This window comes from Ranitomeya imitator, chromosome 6 (assembly GCF_032444005.1).
Source record: "Ranitomeya imitator isolate aRanImi1 chromosome 6, aRanImi1.pri, whole genome shotgun sequence".
In the NCBI taxonomy this organism is placed as follows: domain Eukaryota; kingdom Metazoa; phylum Chordata; class Amphibia; order Anura; family Dendrobatidae; genus Ranitomeya; species Ranitomeya imitator.
In genome coordinates this window covers 21,738,028-21,760,685 of record NC_091287.1, presented here as the reverse complement: position 1 = coordinate 21,760,685, position 22,658 = coordinate 21,738,028, and the positions used below count along the sequence as shown (strand labels likewise).

The following is a 22,658-nucleotide window of genomic DNA, read 5'->3' as shown; positions in this document are numbered from 1 at the left end:
CACCGGCTCCAATGAAGGATAACTCAGCTCTGCTACATTAGATACACACATCCCTGCTACATGTAACTAATTATATATCACCGGCTCCAATGAAGTATAACTCAGCTCTGCTACATTAGATACACACATCCCTGCTACATGTAACTAATTATATATCACCGGCTCCAATTAATTATAACTCAGCACTGCAACATTAGATACACACATCCCTGCTACATGTAACTAATTATATATCACCACCTCCAATGAAGTATAACTCAGCTCTGCTACATTAGATACACACATCCCTGCTACATGTAACTAATTATACATCACCGGCTCCAATGAATTATAACTCAGTCCTGCTACATTAGATACACACATCCCTGCTACATGTAACTAATTATACATCACCGGCTCCAATGAATTATAACTCAGTCCTGCTACATTAGATACACACATCCCTGCTACATGTAACTAATTATACATCACCGGCTCCAATGAAGGATAACTCAGCTCTGCTACATTAGATACACACATCCCTGCTACATGTAACTAATTATACATCACCGGCTCCAATGAAGGATAACTCAGCTCTGCTACATTAGATACACACATCCCTGCTACATGTAACTAATTATATATCACCGGCTCCAATGAATTATAACTCAGCTCTGCTACATTAGATACACACATCCCTGCTACATGTAACTAATTATACATCACCAGCTCCAATGAAGTATAACTCAGCTCTGCTACATTAGATACACACATCCCTGCTACATGTAACTAATTATATATCACCGGCTCCAATGAAGTATAACTCAGCTCTGCTACATTAGATACACACATCCCTGCTACATGTAACTAATTATATATCACCGGCTCCAATGAAGGATAACTCAGCTCTGCTACATTAGATACACACATCCCTGCTACATGTAACTAATTATATATCACCGGCTCCAATGAATTATAACTCAGCTCTGCTACATTAGATACACACATCCCTGCTACATGTAACTAATTATATATCACCGGCTCCAATGAATTATAACTCAGCTCTGCTACATTAGATACACACATCCCTGCTACATGTAACTAATTATACATCACCGGCTCCAATGAAGTATAACTCAGCTCTGCTACATTAGATACACACATCCCTGCTACATGTAACTAATTATATTTCACCGGCTCCAATGAATTATAACTCAGCTCTGCTACATTAGATACACACATCCCTGCTACATGTAACTAATTATACATCACCAGCTCCAATGAAGTATAACTCAGCTCTGCTACATTAGATACACACATCCCTGCTACATGTAACTAATTATATATCACCGGCTCCAATGAATTATAACTCAGCTCTGCTACATTAGATACACACATCCCTGCTACATGTAACTAATTATACATCACCGGCTCCAATGAAGTATAACTCAGCTCTGCTACATTAGATACACACATCCCTGCTACATGTAACTAATTATATTTCACCGGCTCCAATGAATTATAACTCAGCTCTGCTACATTAGATACACACATCCCTGCTACATGTAACTAATTATACATCACCAGCTCCAATGAAGTATAACTCAGCTCTGCTACATTAGATACACACATCCCTGCTACATGTAACTAATTATACATCACCGGCTCCAATGAAGGATAACTCAGCACTGCAACATTAGATACACACATCCCTGCTACATGTAACTAATTATATATCACCAGCTCCAATGAAGTATAACTCAGCTCTGCTACATTAGATACACACATCCCTGCTACATGTAACTAATTATACATCACCGGCTCCAATGAATTATAACTCAGCTCTGCTACATTAGATACACACATCCCTGCTACATGTAACTGATTGTATATCACCGGCTCCAATTAAGTATAATTCAGCTCTACTACATTAGATACACACATCCCTGCTACATGTAACTAATTATACATCACTGGCTCCAATGAAGTATAACTCAGCTCTGCTACATTAGATACACACATCCCTGCTACATGTAACTAATTATATATCACCGGCTCCAATTAAGTATAATTCAGCACTGCAACATTAGATACACACATCCCTGCTACATGTAACTAATTATATATCACCGGCTCCAATGAAGTATAACTCAGCTCTGCTACATTAGATACACACATCCCTGCTACATGTAACTAATTATATATCACTGGCTCCAATGAATTATAACTCAGCTCTGCAACATTAGATACACACATCCCTGCTACATGTAACTAATTATATATTACCGGCTCCAATGAAGGATAAGTCAGCTCTGCTACATTAGATACACACATCCCTGCTACATGTAACTAATTATACATCACCGGCTCCAATGAAGGATAACTCAGCTCTGCTACATTAGATACACACATCCCTGCTACATGTAACTAATTATATATCACCGGCTCCAATGAAGTATAACTCAGCTCTGCTACATTAGATACACACATCCCTGCTACATGTAACTAATTATATATCACCGGCTCCAATTAATTATAACTCAGCACTGCAACATTAGATACACACATCCCTGCTACATGTAACTAATTATATATCACCGGCTCCAATGAAGGATAACTCAGCTCTGCTACATTAGATACACACATCCCTGCTACATGTAACTAATTATATATTACCGGCTCCAATGAAGTATAACTCAGCTCTGCTACATTAGATACACACATCCCTGCTACATGTAACTAATTATATATCACCGGCTCCAATGAAGTATAACTCAGCTCTGCTACATTAGATACACACATCCCTGCTACATGTAACTAATTATACATCACCAGCTCCAATGAAGTATAACTCAGCTCTGCAACATTAGATACACACATCCCTGCTACATGTAACTAATTATATATCACCGGCTCCAATTAATTATAACTCAGCACTGCAACATTAGATACACACATCCCTGCTACATGTAACTAATTATATATCACCGGCTCCAATTAATTATAACTCAGCACTGCAACATTAGATACACACATCCCTGCTACATGTAACTAATTATATATCACCGGCTCCAATGAATTATAACTCAGCTCTGCTACATTAGATACACACATCCCTGCTACATGTAACTAATTATATATCACCGGCTCCAATGAAGTATAACTCAGCTCTGCTACATTAGATACACACATCCCTGCTACATGTAACTAATTATATATCACCGGCTCCAATGAAGGATAACTCAGCTCTGCTACATTAGATACACACATCCCTGCTACATGTAACTAATTATATATCACCAGCTCCAATGAATTATAACTCAGCTCTGCTACATTAGATACACACATCCCTGCTACATGTAACTAATTATATATCACCAGCTCCAATGAAGTATAACTCAGCTCTGCAACATTAGATACACACATCCCTGCTACATGTAACTAATTATATATCACCGGCTCCAATGAATTATAACTCAGCTCTGCTACATTAGATACACACATCCCTGCTACATGTAACTAATTATATATCACCAGCTCCAATGAAGTATAACTCAGCTCTGCAACATTAGATACACACATCCCTGCTACATGTAACTAATTATATATCACCAGCTCCAATGAATTATAACTCAGCTCTGCTACATTAGATACACACATCCCTGCTACATGTAACTAATTATACATCACCGGCTCCAATGAAGTATAACTCAGCTCTGCTACATTAGATACACACATCCCTGCTACATGTAACTAATTATATTTCACCGGCTCCAATGAATTATAACTCAGCTCTGCTACATTAGATACACACATCCCTGCTACATGTAACTAATTATATATCACCAGCTCCAATGAAGTATAACTCAGCTCTGCTACATTAGATACACACATCCCTGCTACATGTAACTAATTATATATCACTGGCTCCAATGAAGGATAACTCAGCACTGCAACATTAGATACACACATCCCTGCTACATGTAACTAATTATATATCACCAGCTCCAATGAAGTATAACTCAGCTCTGCTACATTAGATACACACATCCCTGCTACATGTAACTAATTATATATCACCGGCTCCAATGAATTATAACTCAGCTCTGCTACATTAGATACACACATCCCTGCTACATGTAACTAATTATATATCACCGGCTCCAATGAATTATAACTCAGCTCTGCTACATTAGATACACACATCCCTGCTACATGTAACTAATTATATATCACCGGCTCCAATGAAGTATAACTCAGCTCTGCTACATTAGATACACACATCCCTGCTACATGTAACTAATTATATATCACCGGCTCCAATGAAGTATAACTCAGCTCTGCTACATTAGATACACACATCCCTGCTACATGTAACTAATTATATATCACCAGCTCCAATGAAGGATAACTCAGCTCTGCTACATTAGATACACACATCCCTGCTACATGTAACTAATTATATATCACCGGCTCCAATGAATTATAACTCAGCTCTGCTACATTAGATACACACATCCCTGCTACATGTAACTAATTATATATCACCGGCTCCAATGAATTATAACTCAGCTCTGCTACATTAGATACACACATCCCTGCTACATGTAACTAATTATACATCACCGGCTCCAATGAAGTATAACTCAGCTCTGCTACATTAGATACACACATCCCTGCTACATGTAACTAATTATATTTCACCGGCTCCAATGAATTATAACTCAGCTCTGCTACATTAGATACACACATCCCTGCTACATGTAACTAATTATACATCACCAGCTCCAATGAAGTATAACTCAGCTCTGCTACATTAGATACACACATCCCTGCTACATGTAACTAATTATATATCACCGGCTCCAATGAATTATAACTCAGCTCTGCTACATTAGATACACACATCCCTGCTACATGTAACTAATTATACATCACCGGCTCCAATGAAGTATAACTCAGCTCTGCTACATTAGATACACACATCCCTGCTACATGTAACTAATTATATTTCACCGGCTCCAATGAATTATAACTCAGCTCTGCTACATTAGATACACACATCCCTGCTACATGTAACTAATTATACATCACCAGCTCCAATGAAGTATAACTCAGCTCTGCTACATTAGATACACACATCCCTGCTACATGTAACTAATTATACATCACCGGCTCCAATGAAGGATAACTCAGCACTGCAACATTAGATACACACATCCCTGCTACATGTAACTAATTATATATCACCAGCTCCAATGAAGTATAACTCAGCTCTGCTACATTAGATACACACATCCCTGCTACATGTAACTAATTATACATCACCGGCTCCAATGAATTATAACTCAGCTCTGCTACATTAGATACACACATCCCTGCTACATGTAACTGATTGTATATCACCGGCTCCAATTAAGTATAATTCAGCTCTACTACATTAGATACACACATCCCTGCTACATGTAACTAATTATACATCACTGGCTCCAATGAAGTATAACTCAGCTCTGCTACATTAGATACACACATCCCTGCTACATGTAACTAATTATATATCACCGGCTCCAATTAAGTATAATTCAGCACTGCAACATTAGATACACACATCCCTGCTACATGTAACTAATTATATATCACCGGCTCCAATGAAGTATAACTCAGCTCTGCTACATTAGATACACACATCCCTGCTACATGTAACTAATTATATATCACTGGCTCCAATGAATTATAACTCAGCTCTGCAACATTAGATACACACATCCCTGCTACATGTAACTAATTATATATTACCGGCTCCAATGAAGGATAAGTCAGCTCTGCTACATTAGATACACACATCCCTGCTACATGTAACTAATTATACATCACCGGCTCCAATGAAGGATAACTCAGCTCTGCTACATTAGATACACACATCCCTGCTACATGTAACTAATTATATATCACCGGCTCCAATGAAGTATAACTCAGCTCTGCTACATTAGATACACACATCCCTGCTACATGTAACTAATTATATATCACCGGCTCCAATTAATTATAACTCAGCACTGCAACATTAGATACACACATCCCTGCTACATGTAACTAATTATATATCACCGGCTCCAATGAAGGATAACTCAGCTCTGCTACATTAGATACACACATCCCTGCTACATGTAACTAATTATATATTACCGGCTCCAATGAAGTATAACTCAGCTCTGCTACATTAGATACACACATCCCTGCTACATGTAACTAATTATATATCACCGGCTCCAATGAAGTATAACTCAGCTCTGCTACATTAGATACACACATCCCTGCTACATGTAACTAATTATACATCACCAGCTCCAATGAAGTATAACTCAGCTCTGCAACATTAGATACACACATCCCTGCTACATGTAACTAATTATATATCACCGGCTCCAATTAATTATAACTCAGCACTGCAACATTAGATACACACATCCCTGCTACATGTAACTAATTATATATCACCGGCTCCAATTAATTATAACTCAGCACTGCAACATTAGATACACACATCCCTGCTACATGTAACTAATTATATATCACCGGCTCCAATGAATTATAACTCAGCTCTGCTACATTAGATACACACATCCCTGCTACATGTAACTAATTATATATCACCGGCTCCAATGAAGTATAACTCAGCTCTGCTACATTAGATACACACATCCCTGCTACATGTAACTAATTATATATCACCGGCTCCAATGAAGGATAACTCAGCTCTGCTACATTAGATACACACATCCCTGCTACATGTAACTAATTATATATCACCAGCTCCAATGAATTATAACTCAGCTCTGCTACATTAGATACACACATCCCTGCTACATGTAACTAATTATATATCACCAGCTCCAATGAAGTATAACTCAGCTCTGCAACATTAGATACACACATCCCTGCTACATGTAACTAATTATATATCACCGGCTCCAATGAATTATAACTCAGCTCTGCTACATTAGATACACACATCCCTGCTACATGTAACTAATTATATATCACCAGCTCCAATGAAGTATAACTCAGCTCTGCAACATTAGATACACACATCCCTGCTACATGTAACTAATTATATATCACCAGCTCCAATGAATTATAACTCAGCTCTGCTACATTAGATACACACATCCCTGCTACATGTAACTAATTATACATCACCGGCTCCAATGAAGTATAACTCAGCTCTGCTACATTAGATACACACATCCCTGCTACATGTAACTAATTATATTTCACCGGCTCCAATGAATTATAACTCAGCTCTGCTACATTAGATACACACATCCCTGCTACATGTAACTAATTATATATCACCAGCTCCAATGAAGTATAACTCAGCTCTGCTACATTAGATACACACATCCCTGCTACATGTAACTAATTATATATCACTGGCTCCAATGAAGGATAACTCAGCACTGCAACATTAGATACACACATCCCTGCTACATGTAACTAATTATATATCACCAGCTCCAATGAAGTATAACTCAGCTCTGCTACATTAGATACACACATCCCTGCTACATGTAACTAATTATATATCACCGGCTCCAATGAATTATAACTCAGCTCTGCTACATTAGATACACACATCCCTGCTACATGTAACTAATTATATATCACCGGCTCCAATGAATTATAACTCAGCTCTGCTACATTAGATACACACATCCCTGCTACATGTAACTAATTATATATCACCGGCTCCAATGAAGTATAACTCAGCTCTGCTACATTAGATACACACATCCCTGCTACATGTAACTAATTATATATCACCGGCTCCAATGAAGTATAACTCAGCTCTGCTACATTAGATACACACATCCCTGCTACATGTAACTAATTATATATCACCAGCTCCAATGAAGGATAACTCAGCTCTGCTACATTAGATACACACATCCCTGCTACATGTAACTAATTATATATCACCGGCTCCAATGAATTATAACTCAGCTCTGCTACATTAGATACACACATCCCTGCTACATGTAACTAATTATATATCACCGGCTCCAATGAAGTATAACTCAGCTCTGCTACATTAGATACACACATCCCTGCTACATGTAACTAATTATATATCACCGGCTCCAATGAAGTATAACTCAGCTCTGCTACATTAGATACACACATCCCTGCTACATGTAACTAATTATATATCACCGGCTCCAATGAATTATAACTCAGCTCTGCAACATTAGATACACACATCCCTGCTACATGTAACTAATTATATATCACCAGCTCCAATGAATTATAACTCAGCTCTGCTACATTAGATACACACATCCCTGCTACATGTAACTAATTATATATCACCGGCTCCAATGAATTATAACTCAGCTCTGCTACATTAGATACACACATCCCTGCTACATGTAACTAATTATACATCACCGGCTCCAATGAATTATAACTCAGCTCTGCAACATTAGATACACACATCCCTGCTACATGTAACTAATTATACATCACCGGCTCCAATGAAGTATAACTCAGCTCTGCTACATTAGATACACACATCCCTGCTACATGTAACTAATTATATATCACCGGCTCCAATGAAGTATAACTCAGCTCTGCAACATTAGATACACACATCCCTGCTACATGTAACTAATTATATATCACCAGCTCCAATGAAGTATAACTCAGCTCTGCTACATTAGATACACACATCCCTGCTACATGTAACTAATTATATATCACCAGCTCCAATGAAGTATAACTCAGCTCTGCTACATTAGATACACACATCCCTGCTACATGTAACTAATTATACATCACCGGCTCCAATGAAGTATAACTCAGCTCTGCTACATTAGATACACACATCCCTGCTACATGTAACTAATTATATATTACCGGCTCCAATGAATTATAACTCAGCTCTGCTACATTAGATACACACATCCCTGCTACATGTAACTAATTATACATCACCGGCTCCAATGAAGTATAACTCAGCTCTGCAACATTAGATACACACATCCCTGCTACATGTAACTAATTATACATCACCGGCTCCAATGAAGTATAACTCAGCTCTGCTACATTAGATACACACATCCCTGCTACATGTAACTAATTATACATCACCGGCTCCAATGAATTATAACTCAGCTCTGCTACATTAGATACACACATTCCTGCTACATGTAACTAATTATACATCACCGGCTCCAATGAAGTATAACTCAGCTCTGCTACATTAGATACACACATCCCTGCTACATGTAACTAATTATATATTACCGGCTCCAATGAAGTATAACTCAGCTCTGCTACATTAGATACACACATCCCTGCTACATGTAACTAATTATATATCACCAGCTCCAATGAAGTATAATTCAGCTCTACTACATTAGATACACACATCCCTGCTACATGTAACTAATTATATATCACCGGCTCCAATGAAGTATAACTCAGCTCTGCTACATTAGATACACACATTCCTGCTACATGTAACTAATTATATATCACCGGCTCCAATGAATTATAACTCAGCTCTGCTACATTAGATACACACATCCCTGCTACATGTAACTAATTATATATCACCAGCTCCAATGAATTATAACTCAGCTCTGCTACATTAGATACACACATCCCTGCTACATGTAACTAATTATATATCACCACCTCCAATGAAGTATAACTCAGCTCTGCTACATTAGATACACACATCCCTGCTACATGTAACTAATTATATATCACCACCTCCAATGAATTATAACTCAGCTCTGCTACATTAGATACACACATCCCTGCTTCATGTAACTAATTATATATTACCGGCTCCAGTGAAGTATAACTCAGCTCTGCTACATTAGATACACACATCCCTGCTACATGTAACTAATTATACATCACCGTCTCCAGTGAAGTATAACTCAGCTCTGCTACATTAGATACACACATCCCTGCTTCATGTAACTAATTATATATTACCGGCTCCAGTGAAGTATAACTCAGCTCTGCTACATTAGATACACACATCCCTGCTTCATGTAACTAATTATATATTACCGGCTCCAGTGAAGTATAACTCAGCACTGCAACATTAGATACACACATCCCTGCTACATGTAACTAATTATATATCACCGGCTCCAATGAATTATAACCCAGCTCTGCAACATTAGATACACACATCCCTGCTACATGTAACTAATTATATATTACCGGCTCCAATGAATTATAACTCAGCTCTGCTACATTAGATACACACATCCCTGCTACATGTAACTAATTATACATCACCGGCTCCAATGAAGTATAACTCAGCTCTGCTACATTAGATACACACATCCCTGCTTCATGTAACTAATTATATATCACCAGCTCCAATGAATTATAACTCAGCTCTGCAACATTAGATACACACATCCCTGCTACATGTAACTAATTATATATCACCGGCTCCAATGAAGTATAACTCAGCTCTGCTACATTAGATACACACATCCCTGCTACATGTAACTAATTATACATCACCAGCTCCAATGAATTATAACTCAGCTCTGCTACATTAGATACACACATCCCTGCTACATGTAACTAATTATATATCACCGGCTCCAATGGATTATAACTCAGCTCTGCTACATTAGATACACACATCCCTGCTACATGTAACTAATTATATATCACCGGCTCCAATGAAGTATAACTCAGCTCTGCTACATTAGATACATACATCCCTGCTACATGTAACTAATTATATATCACCGGCTCCAATGAATTATAACTCAGCTCTGCAACATTAGATACACACATCCCTGCTACATGTAACTAATTATATATTACCACCTCCAATGAATTATAACTCAGCTCTGCTACATTAGATACACACATCCCTGCTACATGTAACTAATTATATATTACCACCTCCAATGAAGTATAACTCAGCTCTGCTACATTAGATACACACATCCCTGCTACATGTAACTAATTATATATCACCGGCTCCAATGAAGTATAACTCAGCTCTGCTACATTAGATACACACATCCCTGCTACATGTAACTAATTATATATCACCGGCTCCAATGAATTATAACTCAGCTCTGCTACATTAGATACACACATCCCTGCTACATGTAACTAATTATACATCACCGGCTCCAATGAATTATAACTCAGCTCTGCTACATTAGATACACACATCCCTGCTACATGTAACTAATTATACATCACCGGCTCCAATGAATTATAACTCAGCTCTGCTACATTAGATACACACATCCCTGCTACATGTAACTAATTATATATCACCGGCTCCAATGAATTATAACTCAGCTCTGCAACATTAGATACACACATCCCTGCTACATGTAACTAATTATATATCACCGGCTCCAATGAAGTATAACTCAGCTCTGCAACATTAGATACACACATCCCTGCTACATGTAACTAATTATATATCACCGGCTCCAATGAATTATAACTCAGCTCTGCAACATTAGATACACACATCCCTGCTACATGTAACTAATTATACATCACCGGCTCCAATGAAGTATAACTCAGCTCTGCTACATTAGATACACACATCCCTGCTACATGTAACTAATTATATATTACCGGCTCCAATGAAGTATAACTCAGCTCTGCTACATTAGATACACACATCCCTGCTACATGTAACTAATTATATATCACCGGCTCCAATGAAGTATAACTCAGCTCTGCTACATTAGATACACACATCCCTGCTACATGTAACTAATTATATATTACCGGCTCCAATGAAGTATAACTCAGCTCTGCAACATTAGATACACACATCCCTGCTACATGTAACTAATTATATATTACCGGCTCCAATGAAGTATAACTCAGCTCTGCTACATTAGATACACACATCCCTGCTACATGTAACTAATTATATATCACCGGCTCCAATGAATTATAACTCAGCTCTGCAACATTAGATACACACATCCCTGCTACATGTAACTAATTATATATTACCACCTCCAATGAAGGATAACTCAGCTCTGCTACATTAGATACACACATCCCTGCTACATGTAACTAATTATATATCACCGGCTCCAATGAATTATAACTCAGCTCTGCTACATTAGATACACACATCCCTGCTACATGTAACTAATTATATATTACCGGCTCCAATGAAGTATAACTCAGCTCTGCTACATTAGATACACACATCCCTGCTACATGTAACTAATTATATATTACCACCTCCAATGAAGGATAACTCAGCTCTGCTACATTAGATACACACATCCCTGCTACATGTAACTAATTATATATCACCACCTCCAATGAAGTATAACTCAGCTCTGCTACATTAGATACACACATCCCTGCTTCATGTAACTAATTATATATTACCGGCTCCAATTAAGTATAACTCAGCTCTGCTACATTAGATACACACATCCCTGCTACATGTAACTAATTATATATCACCGGCTCCAATGAATTATAACTCAGCTCTGCAACATTAGATACACACATCCCTGCTACATGTAACTAATTATATATCACTGGCTCCAATGAAGTATAACTCAGCTCTGCAACATTAGATACACACATCCCTGCTACATGTAACTAATTATATATCACCGGCTCCAATGAAGAATAACTCAGCTCTGCTACATTAGATACACACATCCCTGCTACATGTAACTAATTATATATTACCACCTCCAATGAAGTATAACAGCTCTGCTACATTGGATACACACATCCCTGCTACATGTAACTAATTATACATCACCGGCTCCAATGAAGTATAACTCAGCTATGCTACATTAGATACACATATCCCTGCTACATGTAACTAATTATATATCACCAGCTCCAATGAAGTATAACTCAGCTCTGCTACATTAGATACACACATCCCTGCTACATGTAACTAATTATACATCACTGGCTCCAATGAAGTATAACTCAGCTATGCTACATTAGATACATACATCCCTGCTACATGTAACTAATTATATATCACCACCTCCAATTAAGTATAACTCAGCTCTGCTACATCTTATAAATTGATCCCTGACACATTTGTCAAACTCATTCCTTCTTGATCTGATAAATGTGGCTCTACAACTCCAGAAGTGGCGATGCCAGATCTGCCTGTTAGGGTATGTTCACTCGACCATATTTTCACTGTGAGAGATATCCGTAAAAAAAAATTAAATTACACAAGCAGAACTTGGATCAATGTTTTTCAATTACACTGCCCAGATGACATTTTTTTCCCCAGGAACAAATGTCCATGTCAAAGGAATGGTACAGAAAAAAATTGGATCATACGATCAACCATGTAGCGTCTGCTTTTTATTGATACATTGCAATCAGGAAAGAGGGAAGCTGCTGTTGTATGAAAGTGGGTCCCATGCGGATGTAAATATACATGAATAAGTGTCCACTTCTTCCCGGATAAAAATCAGATGTCATTTATACGGTTGTGTCAGCCTTACACATTGTAATGGAGTAGTTGTCACTTACAGGACTGAGCTCGGTGACGTCCCATTCCAGATATTCAGCGACGTGCATCATCTGTGTGATTATACTCTCCAGCTCCTGACAACAGAAGAATAGCAACATCTTGTCAAACAACAGTCTTATATCATGAGTGATGTCTGCAGGGATAAAAGCAGAGCATAAAGAGTTGGCACACTGAGCAGCTTCATGAGTAGTATGAGTGATGTCTGCAGGGACAAAAGCAGAGCATAAAGAGTTAGCACACTGAGCAGCTGCATGAGTAGTATGAGTGATGTCTGCAGGGACAAAAGCAGAGAATAAAGAGTTAGCACACTGAGCAGCTGCATGAGTAGTATGAGTGATGTCTGCAGGGACAAAAGCAGAGCATAAAGAGTTAGCACACTGAGCAGCTGCATGAGTAGTATGAGTGATGTCTGCAGGGACAAAAGCAGAGAATAAAGAGTTAGCACACTGAGCAGCTGCATGAGTAGTATGAGTGCTGTCTGCAGGAACAAAAGCAGAGCATAAAGAGTTGGCACACTGAGCAGCTGCATAAGTAGCATGAGCGATGTCTGCAGGGACAAAAGCAGAGCATAAAGAGTTAGCACACTGAGCAGCTGCATGAGTAGCATGAGTGATGTCTGCAGGGACAAAAGCAGAGCATAAAGAGTTAGCACACTGTGCAGCTGCATGAGTAGCATGAGTGATGTCTGCAGGGACAAAATAGAGAATAAAGATTTAGCACACTGAGCAGCTGCATAAGTAGCATGAGCGATGTCTGCAGGGACAAAAGCAGAGCATAAAGAGTTAGCACACTGAGCAGCTGCATAAGTAGTATGAGTGCTGTCTGCAGGAACAAAAGCAGAGCATAAAGAGTTGGCACACTGAGCAGCTGCATGAGTAGCATGAGCTTTGTCTGCAGGGACAAAAGCAGAGCATAAAGAGTTAGCACACTGAGCAGCTGCATAAGTAGTATGAGTGCTGTCTGCAGGGACAAAAGCAGAGCATAAAGAGTTGGCACACTGAGCAGCTGCATGAGTAGTATGAGTGATGTCTGCAGGGACAAAAGCAGAGCATAAAGAGTTAGCACACTGAGCAGCTGCATAAGTAGTATGAGTGCTGTCTGCAGGGACAAAAGCAGAGCATAAAGAGTTAGTACACTGAACAGCTGCATGAGGTGCATGAGTGATGTCTGCAGGGACAAAATAGAGAATAAAGATTTAGCACACTGAGCAGCTGCATAAGTAGCATGAGCGATGTCTGCAGGGACAAAAGCAGAGCATAAAGAGTTAGCACACTGAGCAGCTGCATAAGTAGTATGAGTGCTGTCTGCAGGGACAAAAGCAGAGCATAAAGAGTTGGCACACTGAGCAGCTGCATGAGTAGTATGAGTGATGTCTGCAGAGACAAAAGCAGAGCATAAAGAGTTGGCACACTGAGCAGCTGCATGATTAGTATGAGTGATGTCTGCAGGGACAAAAGCAGAGAATAAAGAGGGCACACAGAGCAGCTGCATGAGTAGTATGAGTGATGTCTGCAGGGACAAAAGCAGAGCATAAAGAGTTAGCACACTGAGCAGCTGCATGAGTAGTATGAGTGATGTCTGCAGGGACAAAAGCAGAGAATAAAGAGTTAGCACACTGAGCAGCTGCATGAGTAGTATGAGTGCTGTCTGCAGGAACAAAAGCAGAGCATAAAGAGTTGGCACACTGAGCAGCTGCATAAGTAGCATGAGCGATGTCTGCAGGGACAAAAGCAGAGCATAAAGAGTTAGCACACTGAGCAGCTGCATGAGTAGCATGAGTGATGTCTGCAGGGACAAAAGCAGAGCATAAAGAGTTAGCACACTGAGCAGCTGCATGAGTAGCATGAGTGATGTCTGCAGGGACAAAATAGAGAATAAAGATTTAGCACACTGAGCAGCTGCATAAGTAGCATGAGCGATGTCTGCAGGGACAAAAGCAGAGCATAAAGAGTTAGCACACTGAGCAGCTGCATAAGTAGTATGAGTGCTGTCTGCAGGAACAAAAGCAGAGCATAAAGAGTTGGCACACTGAGCAGCTGCATGAGTAGCATGAGCGATGTCTGCAGGGACAAAAGCAGAGCATAAAGAGTTAGCACACTGAGCAGCTGCATAAGTAGTATGAGTGCTGTCTGCAGGGACAAAAGCAGAGCATAAAGAGTTGGCACACTGAGCAGCTGCATGAGTAGCATGAGTGATGTCTGCAGGGACAAAAGCAGAGCATAAAGAGTTAGCACACTGAGCAGCTGCATAAGTAGTATGAGTGCTGTCTGCAGGGACAAAAGCAGAGCATAAAGAGTTAGTACACTGAACAGCTGCATGAGGTGCATGAGTGATGTCTGCAGGGACAAAATAGAGAATAAAGATTTAGCACACTGAGCAGCTGCATAAGTAGCATGAGCGATGTCTGCAGGGACAAAAGCAGAGCATAAAGAGTTAGCACACTGAGCAGCTGCATAAGTAGTATGAGTGCTGTCTGCAGGGACAAAAGCAGAGCATAAAGAGTTGGCACACTGAGCAGCTGCATGAGTAGTATGAGTGATGTCTGCAGAGACAAAAGCAGAGCATAAAGAGTTGGCACACTGAGCAGCTGCATGATTAGTATGAGTGCTGTCTGCAGGGACAAAAGCAGAGAATAAAGAGGGCACACAGAGCAGCTGCATGAGTAGTATGAGTGATGTCTGCAGGGACAAAAGCAGAGCATAAAGAGTTAGTACACTGAGCAGCTGCATGAGGTGCATGAGTGATGTCTGCAGGGACAAAATAGAGAATAAAGATTTAGCACACTGAGCAGCTGCATAAGTAGCATGAGCGATGTCTGCAGGGACAAAAGCAGAGCATAAAGAGTTAGCACACTGAGCAGCTGCATAAGTAGTATGAGTGCTGTCTGCAGGGACAAAATAGTAGCATGAGCGATGTCTGCAGGGACAAAAGCAGAGCATAAAGAGTTAGCACACTGAGCAGCTGCATAAGTAGTATGAGTGCTGTCTGCAGGGACAAAAGCAGAGCATAAAGAGTTGGCACACTGAGCAGCTGCATGAGTAGTATGAGTGATGTCTACAGGGACAAAAGCAGAGCATAAAGAGTTGGCACACTGAGCAGCTGCATGAGTAGTATGAGTGCTGTCTGCAGGGACAAAAGCAGAGAATAAAGAGTTGGCACACTGAGCAGCTGCATGAAATGCTAAGTTATTAGTTGTTTGGAGTTAATGTAAGTATCTTTGCCCAATGAACCCTGGATTTTTACAGGGAGTGGGTTCTCCTGTTTTGCTAGAGAGAGGAAGGATTTGTAGACAATCTGCCGATAAAAGAAAGAAAAAAGCCTAGACAAAAAGCTACAGTAGCAAATAGGAGGAGAGAAACACTCGCCAATTGGGTATGCCAAAGCAAGAACTCGTTAGGGCCAAAGTAAAGTGGGGGATCGGTGCACTTGCCAATTGGTAACGGCACCCCTGAATAAAGAGTGACAAAGGGGTGCAAGTAGTCCCTATTGAAAGGTGCCTCTGTGTGCTACCCCAGGCACTGGAGACCAACCCATACATAGGAAAGGAGAAGACTAAGCCACCAATGACTGAGAGTGTGGGTGAAAGAGGAGTATTACACCACTGAAGAATAAAGCCTGCAAGCGGGGGAAAGTGAAAAGTGAGAATATATAAACCTAAGAGTTGAGCTGAAGATGTATAACTTAAACAGAATATGAACAAATATTTATTTTTTTATTTTTAATTTATATAAAATTTAAACAATTAAAAACGGCCAAAGTGAAGTCAGGGAAAAGGGAATTTATGATTGAAAACAAACATACAAAGATTCAAAGTATCAGGAGAGATATAATGTAAAGAACAATGTGAAGTTAGAGAGATAATACACAGATTAACCAGCAGGTGGCAGCAAAATACTAAGCAACAGTGAGAAAAATAATGCGCAAGTGCCAACAATTAATGATTATTCTCCAAAAGAACAAGTGTCTGTAAGGAGTGAACGATAAGTGGCTGAGTGCTGGGGGTCCAACCGCTGTCTGGGACCCAGAGTGACCCCAAGATCAGTGCACTGAAAGTCTGGGAACAGGGCTCTGCAGCGCCATCTCTTAAATGTAGCAGAGGTGGCTGCGCGTGCTCGACCTCCACTCCATTTAATGTCTACGAGGCTAGAAAATAGAAATGTTAATAGTTTATTTTTATCAATGAACATAATGCAAAGTAAATAAATAAAGAATACATCTATGTATGTTTTAATGCACCTCAGGATCATGGGGTGCATTAAAAGAGGTCTGGATACACATGATGAGAGCATTATACTGCCTCTGTACAAATCCTCAGTTAGACCGCACATGGAGTACTGTGTCCAGTTTTGGTCACCGGTGCTCAGGAAGGATATAATGGAACTAGAGAGAGTACAAAGGAGGGCAACAAAATTAATAAAGGGGATGGGAGAACTACAATACCCAGATAGATTAGCGAAATTAGGATTATTTAGTCTAGAAAAAAGACGACTGAGGGGCGATCTAATAACCATGTATAAGTATATAAGGGGACAATACAAATATCTCGCTGAGGATCTGTTTATACCAAGGAAGGTGACGGGCACAAGGGGGCATTCTCTGTGTCTGGAGGAGAGAAGGTTTTTCCACCAACATAGAAGAGGATTCTTTACTGTTAGGGCAGTGAGAATCTGGAATTGCTTGCCTGAGGAGGTGGTGATGGCGAACTCAGTCGAGGGGTTCAAGAGAGGCCTGGATGTCTTCCTGGAGCAGAACAATATTGTATCATACAATTATTAGGTTCTGTAGAAGGACGTAGATCTGGGTATTTATTATGATGGAATATAGGCTGAACTGGATGGACAAATGTCTTTTTTCGGCCTTACTAACTATGTTACTATGTTACTATCTACGGTAAATCTCACCAGTATCTGGTGACCGCCCATTGCCTCCATCAACAGTATCTGGTAGCCGCCCATCGCCTCCATCATCAGCATCTGGTGACCGCCCATCGCCTCTATTATCAGTATCTGGTGACCGCCCATCGCCTCCATCATCAGTATCTAGTGACCTCCCTTCGCCTCATCATCAATCATCAGTAGCTGGTGACCGCCTGTCACCTCCATCATCAGTAACTGGTGACCGCCCATCTCCTCCATCATCAGCATCTGGTGACCGCCCGTCGCCTCCATCATCAGCATCTGATGACCGCCCGTCCCCTCCATCATCAGTATCTGGTGACCGCCCATCACCTCCATCATTAGTATCTGTTGATCGCCCGTCACCTCCATCATCAATATCTGGTGATCGCCCGTCGAATCAATTAGCAGCATCTGGTGACCACCTGTCGCTTCCATCATCAGTATCTGGTGACCGCCCGTCACCTCCATCATCAGTATCTGGTGACCGCCTGTCGCTTCCATCATCAGTATCTGGTGACCGCCCGTCGCCTCCATCATCAGTATATGGTGCCCGCCCGTCGCCTGCATCATCAGTATCTGGTGACAGCCCGTTGAATCAATTATCAGCATCTGGTGACCACCTGTCGCTTCCATCATCAGTATCTGGTGACCTCTCGTTGCCTCCATCATCAGTATCTGGTGACCTCTCGTTGCCTCCATCATCAGTATCTGGTGACCGCCCGTCACCTCCATCATCAGTATCTGGTGACCGCCTGTCGCTTCCATCATCAGTATCTGGTGACCGCCCGTCGCCTCCATCATCAGTATATGGTGACCGCCCGTCGCCTCCATCATCAGCATCTGGTGACCGCCCATCGCCTCTATTATCAGTATCTGGTGACCGCCCATCGCCTCCATCATCAGTATCTAGTGACCTCCCTTCGCCTCATCATCAATCATCAGTAGCTGGTGACCGCCTGTCACCTCCATCATCAGTAACTGGTGACCGCCCATCTCCTCCATCATCAGCATCTGGTGACCGCCCGTCGCCTCCATCATCAGCATCTGATGACCGCCCGTCCCCTCCATCATCAGTATCTGGTGACCGCCCATCACCTCCATCATCAGTATCTGTTGATCGCCCGTCACCTCCATCATCAATATCTGGTGATCGCCCGTCGAATCAATTAGCAGCATCTGGTGACCACCTGTCGCTTCCATCATCAGTATCTGGTGACCTCTCGTTGCCTCCATCATCAGTATCTGGTGACCGCCCGTCACCTCCATCATCAGTATCTGGTGACCGCCTGTCGCTTCCATCATCAGTATCTGGTGACCGCCCATCTCCTCCATCATCAGTATATGGTGCCCGCCCGTCGCCTGCATCATCAGTATCTGGTGACAGCCCGTTGAATCAATTATCAGCATCTGGTGACCACCTGTCGCTTCCATCATCAGTATCTGGTGACCTCTCGTTGCCTCCATCATCAGTATCTGGTGACCTCTCGTTGCCTCCATCATCAGTATCTGGTGACCGCCCGTCACCTCCATCATCAGTATCTGGTGACCGCCTGTCGCTTCCATCATCAGTATCTGGTGACCGCCCGTCGCCTCCATCATCAGTATATGGTGACCGCCCGTCGCCTGCATCATCAGTATCTGGTGACAGCCCGTTGAATCAATTATCAGCATCTGGTGACCACCTGTCGCCTCCATCATCAGTATCTGGTGACCGCTCGTCGCCTCCATCATCAGTCTCTGGTGGCTGCCCATCGCCTCCATCATCAGTATCTGGTAACCTCTTGTTGCCTCCATCATCAGTATCTGGTGACCGCCCGTCGCCTTATCAAGCATTAATGCCCCTTTAAAAATTAAAAAAAACGCTTGAATGCTGCCCAAAAAGTAACAATGCCCCCAGAGTGACACGTTCACAATAATTAATGCTCCGGTGCCCTTTGTCCTATTGATGTCACGTTGACAGTCACAATTGCCGGAGGAGAGAGCCGAAACTCCGCGAGCCACACACCAGGGACCTGTAAGCCACATGTGGCTCAGATGCCGAAGATTGGGGGCCCTGATTTTTAGGAAATCCTTGGGTGCGCAGTATATGTTTTTGAGCATGGCCTGATGTATGTCTCTGTAAGGTATGGAGCTGCACGCATTATCGGGTTACTTATGGCGCATGCGCTAAAAGATTTTTCAAATGTACACTATATGATGTAAAAAGACCCCTCAAAGATAAGGGCCCCCGCTCAGCAGCTGGGAAGGTCTGGAGGAAGCAATGGTCAATACCTCAGTAAGAAAAGTAATCCATGACATACTGCGCAGGTCTGACACTCACCGCACTGTCCAGGTAGCCGTTCCCATCAGTGTCGTACAGCCGAAACATAACTAAAATGGAAAAAAAATAAATGGAAAAAAATATCAGAAATTCTTCCTGCACAAGTTTCTGACACGTTCTTTTAGTGTAACGGTATCAGGAGACGCAGCGCTGACATTGCTCAAGCAGCATCGGTCCAGGAGGTGAGTATATGAGCGTTCTAATTTATATGGAGCACTTTAGCTTTCCAGATGGGGTCATCCAATAGTGAATAAAGTATATAATTAAGAAAATAAATTGTAATGCAGCTCCTCGTGGGCGGATACAAAAACTGGGAGATAGAACAATATGGCTTCTCTTATTTAAATTTTATTGAGGTCTTCGTTTACCACCTTGTTTGCAGTTTTGACATCCCGTCTGCAACCTGTGACTACTGCAACCAGTCACCGGGCTTAGCAGTCTGGCCAAGGTTGCCTTCATTTGACCACTGAGGGCAGTAATTGGCTACAGCAGTCACATGTTGTAGACAGGGAACAAGGATCAGCGGGGAACAGCCGAGAGGCAAGAATGGAGCAACAGGGTCTCCATCAAGTAAGTAATGATTATTTCATTATTTTAAAGCAATCTGTGGGACAAATTTTCACTGAAAATGGACAACAGTTTTATAAGCTTGGGCTTGAGGACCTTGAGATTCTAGACAATCATCTCATTCATGGAACCCTAGAAATGTGTGTGCCAATACTTATGTCATATCCATCCCTATATATCCTGTTTTCATATTGTTTTCAAAATTGTGCACATTTGTTGTCCAAAAATTCAAAAAGGAAGAAAGATCCGCCCCTGAGGAGCCACCCTTATGGTTATCACACAACTTTACCAGAAATTGAGGAACAGAATACACAAAATCACGGACCCAAGACCCTCACCCATCCTTACTTGTCTTCACCGCAACTTCTCAGTCCTCCAGGCCAATTTTCGGTTCTTCCCGAGTTCTCTGTAGACTCACGTGGTGTCATGGAGAAACACACCACATGGACGTCAATGACATGATTCAACTCCATAGCATGACCACGTGAGGCTAAACACTGGCCTCTGATGTAAGCACAAGAAGAACTGAAGACCGTCATGGAGGACCGAGGATCTGCGGAGAAGGGAGCTGAAGGGCAGGTGAGGGGCTAAAACAGGTAAAAACAATGTATTCAACGTTGGGCCTGTTAGACCCTACACTTGGGTTGAGCGACTTTTACCTTTTAGGGTCGAGTCGGGTTTTGCTAAACCCGACTATCTCAAAAGTCGAGTCGAGTGAAATCGACCAATTATGGCGAAAAGTCGGGGATCGACCGAAACACGAAACCCAATGCAAAGTCAATGGGAAATCTAACTTTTTTTTTTCTCTCTCTCTCTCTCCCCTCCGTCCCTGAACAGAAAAGCTGGTGTTACACATTGCAAATCGCTACAGCGCACAAGCGAAAAGATGGCGATAGGCGTGCACGCCCCTAAGACCTATGTCATCACTCTGCCCACGCTCCTTCATTGGCTGAAAAAATGGCACCAAACGCATCATACGAAACGCGACTTTGGCGTATTACCAGCCGGACAACATTTCCAAGTCTTCACATTTCTAGTTCGGACCACGGTGTGTGACGCATTGGCTTTTCCAGCAATGATTCTGTGAAATGGACGGTGGAAGATGTGACTCATTGCATTTTTAGACTAAATAACGTCAGTAAATTTACGGAAACCATTTATCATTTGCCGCTGTGTGCTGAATACGGAGGACGGGAATGAGGTCTAGAATTGAAGATTTGGCATGTTATTGCTGAGGTCGTCCAGCAGAAGACGCTGTTTAACAGAGAATGATGAGAACCTGCCAGTAATCTTCAAGATGGTAAATAAATCCTCAAAAGACGCTGTAGGGAATAAGACT

At 41.3% G+C, this 22,658-nt stretch overlaps 1 protein-coding gene across 3 annotated transcripts in view; it reads right to left on the bottom strand.

The window, feature by feature from the left end:
• The window catches only part of DGKB (diacylglycerol kinase beta), a 790,513-nt gene that overhangs the window by 546,563 nt on the left and 221,292 nt on the right, over window positions 1-22,658 (bottom strand). For all 3 annotated transcript variants that reach the window (XM_069729311.1, XM_069729309.1, XM_069729312.1), the window contains exons 7-8: window positions 20,753-20,802; window positions 13,534-13,608 (exon numbers count right to left, since the gene is read on the bottom strand). In XM_069729311.1, coding sequence (XP_069585412.1) covers window positions 13,534-13,608; window positions 20,753-20,802 — 125 coding nt within the window. The remainder of the gene's footprint in view (window positions 1-13,533; window positions 13,609-20,752; window positions 20,803-22,658) is intronic.